The sequence below is a fragment of the Ochotona princeps genome, chromosome 5, assembly GCF_030435755.1.
Source record: "Ochotona princeps isolate mOchPri1 chromosome 5, mOchPri1.hap1, whole genome shotgun sequence".
Taxonomy (NCBI): domain Eukaryota; kingdom Metazoa; phylum Chordata; class Mammalia; order Lagomorpha; family Ochotonidae; genus Ochotona; species Ochotona princeps.
Genome location: NC_080836.1, coordinates 91,958,492 through 91,966,378, shown reverse-complemented (window position 1 = coordinate 91,966,378; position 7,887 = coordinate 91,958,492). Strand labels below are relative to the sequence as shown.

The 7,887-nt window shown below is 47.9% G+C and overlaps 1 protein-coding gene across 2 annotated transcripts; it reads left to right on the top strand.

Moving 5' to 3' along the window:
* Positions 1 to 624: 624 nt before the first annotated feature.
* On the top strand, positions 625 to 6,230 carry RESP18 (regulated endocrine specific protein 18). 2 transcript variants are annotated; one of them, XM_058664258.1, is made up of 6 exons: positions 625 to 838; positions 3,145 to 3,249; positions 4,173 to 4,305; positions 4,523 to 4,562; positions 4,680 to 4,769; positions 4,890 to 4,997. In XM_058664258.1, the coding sequence occupies exons 1-6, from the start codon at positions 733 to 735 to the stop codon at positions 4,914 to 4,916; spliced, it is 501 nt and encodes a 166-aa protein (XP_058520241.1). In that variant the 5' UTR covers positions 625 to 732; the 3' UTR covers positions 4,917 to 4,997. The 2 variants fall into 2 exon arrangements, with proteins under 2 accessions (XP_058520241.1, XP_058520240.1); XM_058664257.1 differs by lacking the exon at positions 4,890 to 4,997 and adding an exon at positions 6,090 to 6,230 and having other exon boundaries at positions 626 to 838.
* The last annotated feature ends 1,657 nt before the right edge of the window (positions 6,231 to 7,887 follow it).

The following is a 7,887-nucleotide window of genomic DNA, read 5'->3' as shown; positions in this document are numbered from 1 at the left end:
TCTGGCTGTAATAAAAAAAAAAAATGACTAAATCTTAAAAAAAAGAGACACCTGTTGTGACTTTGGCATCATATAAGTGCTAGTTTCAGTCCCTTGCTATTCAATTTCTGATCTAATTTCCTGGTAATGTACAAGGTGGAGTTCCAGGTTCCTGGCTGCAGATAGCCCCAGCCCTTGGCCCTTACTGGCATTGGGGGAGTTAACCAGTGGATGGAAGCGATCTCTCTGCCTTTCAAATAACATGAAACCTAATTAATTAATTAATTAAAATGGCTCGATGGTCTGGACCTAGGGCGACAGCAATAATGCTTGTGGAGTAAAGACAGAATCCACACGATTGCTAAAGATCTTTGAGAGGGTGAGGATCAGGTAAGCAACAGGAATAATAAAATTGGAGTGTCTTTTCCTTACAACAAGCCCAGGAGGTAGGTACCATTCGTGCCTATGGTCCACGTGAATTTGCTTATATAATCTGGGGCCTGCAGGTAGTGGGCCTCTGTGGCCTTGCTGACGTCAAAAAGGCTTGGGCTAGAAACTGCTAGAGGTGCTGGATGCGGGAGGGGAGACGATAAGGAGAAGGAGGGGTTGGTTGGGTAGGAGTCCGCAGGAGCGAGGCCGGTCGCGATTGGCCCGCTGGCAGGTGGGAAGTGACCGCCCGGTTCAGTCCCTCCGGCCGCTGTCGCCACCTGCATTGCGACTCTGGTGGAGGTGAGGGCGGCCAGAACCGGGAGGATGCGGCGCCCGCCGAGGCTTGGGGGCTCCGGTGGTCTGCGGCTGCTTGTTGGCCTCCTCCTGCTAAACAGCAGCCCTGGGGACTGCGGCGACGTTGGTACCCACGGTCAGGAGGAACTTGGGGGTGTGAAGGGGTGGAGAGGGGAGATGGCGGGTTCTGGCAGGGTCGGGGCGTGATTCTGAGATAAGTGGGTCGGTGGCCTGGAGGCTGGGCAACTCGAGAGGAGAAGAAAGTTTGGGGCGGTGAGAAGAGGTGGGTATGGAGAGCGTCCCGCCCAAAGAGGCGGAGGCTTGCGAAGGGGCTTGACCCAGGGAACCTGGACCCACGCAACGGGTTCCCAAAGAGACTGGGGATTTAGGAAGGGGACGGGGAGACAAATGCACACAGATACAACCAGCCTACGCGACCAGGGGAGAAGTGAGAGATCCCGCGGGAATAAAGAAGCTGGTACCAGGGCCGGAGGTAGGCAAGGGATGTGGTCTGCAAGGTGCCAGCATCCTGGCCCCAGGGAGAAGGCTGGGCCGGGTGTTACGATTTCCAATAAGAAAAGAAAAACACCCCTCCCCCGCCCCGGCTTGGGGTAAACATCCCCATCTCGACTCCCGCCTCCTCATTGAGGTAAGAGGCGACGCTGACTCACGTCTCGGCCGTTCGAGTGCGCAGACGCTGCAATTACCAATTGCACGAAGGGAGGAGCTCATCCTCCTTGTCACACGTCGAGTCTCCCCCTCTTGATCCCCGGGTTCAGGGGCACCAGCAGAGATTTCGTGGGTGCAGAGGGGAGATGAAAGATGGGGAGCAGAGGACGAGCGTACCTTCCGGAGAGGTTACTGCACCACGGCATGGCCACGTCTCAGCACCACGAACAGCGCTAGCCAAGCCGCATGTTGCCTGCAGGGCGGTTTCCTTGCCCTGGGTGCATATTTCTCTTTCAGCTCTTTTCCTTATGGGTAGGGTGCTGGAGGCTTCACTACTAGGTCTCTTCTTCTTCTTTTTTTTTTTAAATTAAATTTATTCATTGATTACATTGTGTTGTAATTACATAGAACCTGGGATTCTCCCCCCACCCTCCCCCCATGGTGGGTTCCTCCACCTTGTTGCATAACCACAGTTCAAGTTCAGTTGAAATTCCCGCTTTGCAAGTATATGCCAAGCATAGAGTCCAACATCTTATAGTCCAGTCAAGTCCAACTACTTATTGGGTAGACCCTCTCTGGTCCGAGGGCAGAGACAGCAGAGTATCATCCCGGTCAAATAAAAGCACCAATATACCATCTGCAGCACTTAACATCGTTATGGAATTAATTGACATGGTATTGAGCAGTCAACATGTTAAAAATAAATGCGAGTTCTTAACCACTTTCTGTGACCCCCCATTCACAGTTCAATTTTAGTTTATATACTACATATGACATAATATCCATACCATAACATGTTATGCTTAACATCATATCATCTTAAATTAAGGCAAACATGTGGTATCTAACCTTTAGGTCTCTTCTTAAAACCAGTCCAGAATGCCTCTACAATTCTGTGACAAAAGAGTTGACTCTTTGGTAGCTATCCTCAAGTTCCACATTAAGGAATTCAAAAAACTGCGGATGAAAAATGTTTAAGAAAAAAAAAGTGTGTTAAACCAGATGTATGTCTTATAGTTACTCCCTAAACAAGAGAGTAAAACAGCTATTTACATACCATTTACATGTTACTTAGATGTTAGAAGCAAGCAAGAGATGATTTAAAGTGTATGAGTTAGGAACATTGCATAGGTGATATGCAATGCCATTTTCCATTATAGACTTGAGCATACATGGATTTTGGTGTCAGCTGGGAGGAGGCTCTGGAAGCAATTCACTGAAGATACTGAGAAACCCAGAAGAGGTCTTGGAACATAGGATTAAAAGATAACCTCATTTTAGTGGAAAGCTTTGTAAAAATCTGCTCATGGGTTTATCATAATGTACATTTTCTATTAAGTATTCCTTTCTAAACATTTCAAGCCTCCCCTTTAACCCCTCCAGGCTCCAAAGCCTTCCTTAAGATTCAACTCACCTGCTTCCCAGACCCCACCTAGCCACCTAGGTACCCATTCCATGTGGTAGCTTTCTGAATCTCTGTTCCCCTGACCCTACACAGGCTGCCTTTCGTAAGTTTGGATCTTCCTTGGCCTTTGGTCCAAAGGATGAGTGAGGCCCAGGGCTGAAGGACAGGCAAGGTGATAAATGGGAGAAGAGAAGATGAAATGGATACATGAGGACTGGAAAATGGGAAAGAAGCCTGGTGCAATGGGGTGGGGTGGGTAGAGAAACAACCAGGGGTTCCCGCAGTGACCCTGGAGGTCAACTGCTTCTCTTTAAATGGGATATGGAAGGCTTTTGGGATCCATGCTGACGCTACCATCTTATCTTTAGATGGCCAGGGCCAAGTGGCAGTGGGGCAGCTCTGGTCTCTCCAAGGGCTCACTGCTCCAGTCTTCCGGCACCTGCAAGTTGTACTCCAGCAGATCATACCCCATGGTAAGTGAAAGCTAGATACCAGAGGTTGGAGCCTGGAAAGATGAGAAGGGTGTGATGGGCTTTGTGAACTAACAATAGGATTTCTTTTTTCTGAATGTCTCTACTAGAAACTTTGTCAGCTACACCTCATGGAGGGAAGGGTAAGGCAGGAACTAGATGGGTGGGCTGTTTGCAAGAGAGCCCAGTGAGAGACTTCTAGAAGGAGCCCCTAGAAAAGGCCAGCTTGCAACTACATGAGACTAATCTTAGTCCCTGCCCTGACTCAATTCTCAGTGGGAGGCCACACCTCACTCTCTAAGTAGGAAGCAGGGAAAATTATATGAGGACATAGAGGAGAGGCTGTGAGAGAGTGGAGACTCCATTGAGACAGATGGCTTATCCTTCCCTGGAGAAATTTATGAATGAGAGAGGGAGTGGGATAGTCATATAGAAAATCTGCTTTGATTTCATATTGCTATAGGGATGTCTAGTATGTGTGTAGTGCCTTAAAGCAGTAGTTTCCTAAGTGAATTCTGGGCCAGCAGCATCAGCATCCTTGGGGATATTATTGGAAGTGGTAAAGCTTGATTTCACCCCAGATCTCCTACACCAGAAACCCTGGATGTGACAAACAGTAACCTGTGTTTTGAGAAATCTTGCAAGAATTCAGATGAGAGACACAACCTTAGTGTGTTCTAAGCACTGTTTACATTTGTAAGTTCATTTGATCTTCACATAGTAACTCCAGTGAATCAATAAGAGACTATCATTATAATCCCAGTTCAATATGGCATGTCCAGAACTGTGGTAAACAAACTTTATGTCACTTCATTCTCACCACAAAATGTAAATCTGACATTTACTTGAGGTAGAGGTCACTCTGGTCCCTAATGTGGGTAAAATAGTGCCCCTAGTGTCAATTCAACCCATCCTTTGTTCTGCAGGTCTGTTCTGGAAGAATGACATCACCCAGGATGTGATGACCCAAAAGATGGGACACATCAGCAGACTCTACCCCCAAGATTCATGCATGAGAGATGGGAAGGCAGTCTTCCCCGCTAAAACCAGCGGGGTGAGGTGGGTAAGGCTGATGGCTAACCCATGCTGGGTGGTGGACAGAAACTGGAGTCTCTGTGTGGATCCTGAAACTGGAGTTAGGAGCCAGTTGGAGTGGCAGGAGGAGAATGAGGCAGAGGTCCCATGTGGAGTCTGTGACCCATTGGTGGTATCAGCAAAAGGATGGGAGGTGGGTGGTAGCAAGCCTGGGTCTTGTTTGTCTTCTTGTCTCCTCCAGAGGCAAGAAAGAGGATAAACTTCAACTCCTATTCCCCAAGGTGAGATGCATGCATCGTCCCAACAGTTGTGAATCCCTGATTTTGTGACCCATTACTTGTCGTCCTGGGCACCCTCATCCTTCCTATCTCCTTGACTACTAGCTTCTCTCCTCACAGAGCCCAGTAGCCAAGATGAACAAAGATCAATGCTTTACCTCCAATGTAGTTTCAAAGACCCTGAAAAGAGAGGCAGCGCACCCTGCCAAGGTGAGGGACTCACTTTCAATATGGACGCCAACATATCTGAGTGAGGGGGGCAAGCATGTGGGGGGTAATCTGAAGCAAAGCACCAATCTAAAGGGATCCCCACTTCCCTGTATCTCCTAGAGTCTTCCTGTGGAGGATAAAGCATGATGCAGGTGCTGGGAGCAGCTAAGGAAGAAATGCTTCCTAAGATCATGCATGGATATCAAGCTTAAAATAGGCCTTGAAAGGCAGGTGTTTGACCCAACAGTTAAAGTGCTGGTGAAGACACCCATTTTCCATATCAGAGAGCCTGAGTCTAAAGCCTGGTTCCAGCTTCTGAGTCTAGATTCCTGCTAATGAATACCCTGGGAGGCAGCAGTGATAATACAAGTGATTGGATTCCTGCTATCTGGGTGGGAGACCTGGACTGGGTTCCTGGTCCTGGCTTCATTCCCCTTCCTGTCCCATTGTTGGCATTTGGAGAATGAGCCAGTAGATGGAGGTGAGGAGTTTGCTGTCCCAAACAGCCTCCTCCGTGTTCAAAAAAGTCTTTTTTGTTTTGACATGAAACTTACGTTGCAAGAAGAGGACAATCAGAGGCAGCTTGAAAGGACATCCTGTGTAGAAAGCATTGCAGCCACCAATTCCCTGAGCCCGGGATGTCACAGGCAGAAAAACCAGTGTAGAAGAAACAGGCTCAAGGTCAAGAACTTGGCTTTTATGCCAAGGATAGAAAGAGATTAATCAGGAAGCTTTCTGGAAGAGAGATCACAGTGTGAGACATAATTTTTAAAGGCTGTCCTATGGGTGTTGGCAGATGACAGATGAGAAGAGCCAAAATGGAGGCTGAGGGGCCTGTAAGGAGCTCACATCCTCTCCTGGGAGATGAGGGTGGCTTGGTCTTGGGTGGTGGTGGTGGAGCTGAGTGGAGCTGAGCATCCCACTCCATCCAGAGGCAGCACGAACCTTGGGGTTCCAGGCCCTCCTGCTCTTCAAAGAATCGTCCGTCTGCCATACCCATAATGTAGCAGCTAGGCTTTCTAAGGCTGGGATGGTTGCTGAGGCAACCTGATCAGTTCTAAGTAGCAGAGCCTACCTGTGTGGACTGGCTGCCTTGGCACTTCTGGGAATGCAAACGTGATATTCCAGAACAATACTCCCATTTTTCTTTAGCTCCAACCTTAGGGAAGATTAAGGAGAGGGTAGAGCCTGATGTGGAAGCCAAGGGACCGAGTCACTGCACTGCAGTCTCATCCTAATTGGGCTGCTGTTAAAGCACTGGGGGAGAAAGGGCAGGGGACACATCCTTGTTCAAATTCCTTGTTTCTTCTTGTAACACAGGGCTTCTTCGAGCCACTCCCCACTCTGGGCCACAACCTGGTAGCTGACTGAGACCTCGTGAGACATCTCCCCACTCCAGGCCTTCCCAGGGAACAGTTCTCAGCCAACCAACATCTGGATCATTAAAGTGAACTTTCATGCAAAACATTTCTGCTTGCTTGTGCTTGTCTTGAGGCAGGATGGGAGGGAACTGAACTTGGCCAGAGCCTCCTAAGGTGGAGCGCTGGAATGCGAGAACAGCTCTTGGTGCTGATGGAGAGCAGCTCTCTGCCATTTCCACACACCCCCCTCATTGACCCTTCCTGAAGTGAAGTGGAAAGCGAGGGAGGGTCTTCCCTGCCCATTCCCCAGCCATACCTTGTTGTCTGTCTGCCCATATCCTTGCGAGTCATGGAGGACAGAATACTATTTGTAGTCAATCATTCTTCCACTTTGAAACCAAACAGGCCTGAGTCATATTGTGTTCTGAGGGTCTCTACCTCCAGCTGTATGAGCCTTGCTGGGGCTGCCCTCAATGATCAAACATAGCAGTGTCAGGGTCAAAGTGTGCACACGCTTAACACTTTTGTGGCTCTTCTAGTATTATTTCTGGTAGCATGAAATCTTGAAAGACAGTGGGTAATCTGCCCAGCCAAACAGCAGAATGTTGTATTTGCAAAGCACTTTCTCTCTTTCTGGAAACACTTTTAAAATTCATTGGATAGTGCTCAGTGCGGAGGCCTAGTGGCTAAAGTCCTTGCCTTGCATGTGCTGGGATCCCATATGGATGCCGGTTCTAATCCCAGCAGCCCTGCTTCCCATCCAGCTCCCTGCTTGTGGCCTGGGAAAGCAGTAGAGAACGGCCCAAAGCCTTGGGATCCTGACCAGCATGGGAGACCTTGAAGAAGTTCCTGGCTCCTGGCTTTGGAACGGCACAGCTCTGACCGTTGCGGTTACTTGGAGAGTGAATCAATGGCTGGAAGAGTTTTCATCTCTCTCTCTTCTCTGTATATCTGACTTTCCAATAAACAATAATATAAATCTTCTAAAACATAAAAAATAAAATTCACTGGATACTGACAAGTGTAAACCAGTGGGCTGGTGTCAGAATTGTGCTTCTTCAAGACATCAGGATTTGGCCACACCATATCTCATCCACTTAAGCAATCTAGAAAAATAAAGCAACTGGTTCATGGTAATAGAGATGCCCAATCATGCAGCTGTGTTTGCTCTCTCCCCGCTACTGGTTGTGTTCTAGGACATAGCTAACTCAATACCAGGTCAGTAGTACTCACTGGTACTCAGGTCTCATCAAATCAGTTTATCACTGCCAGTCACCCATTATTTCCTCTATTTTTCTCATTCATTCTCAAACTCTAGACTTCATTATGCCTATCTCCTGTGAGCATGTTATATTCCACAGGGAGTGTCCCCCGCCTTCTTTCTTGGCTCACGTCTCCTCTCACCTGCAGCTGCAAGTAGACAGTCCCTGCAAGTGGGCTTCCCCACTTCAAGCCCTGGCACTCATCCTAGGAGTTTTCTGGAAAGCAGAAGCTTTCACAAAGCCCTTAAGTACCTGGGATTTGACATCACCAGAGAAAACCCTCAACTAGTGTATGACTGAATAGAGTGCAGGAATTCCATTCCTTAGTTTACAATGTTGAGAAATGTTTAGTACTATTCTCCAAAGGGTGCCCAAAGAGTCAGCTTCTGTCCAAAGCTCCGCAATGACAACCATTTAACAAGATACCTGCCTTGATTGACTCATCTCTCATTATTTTTTTTTAAAGATTTATTTATTTTATTGGAAAGCCAGATA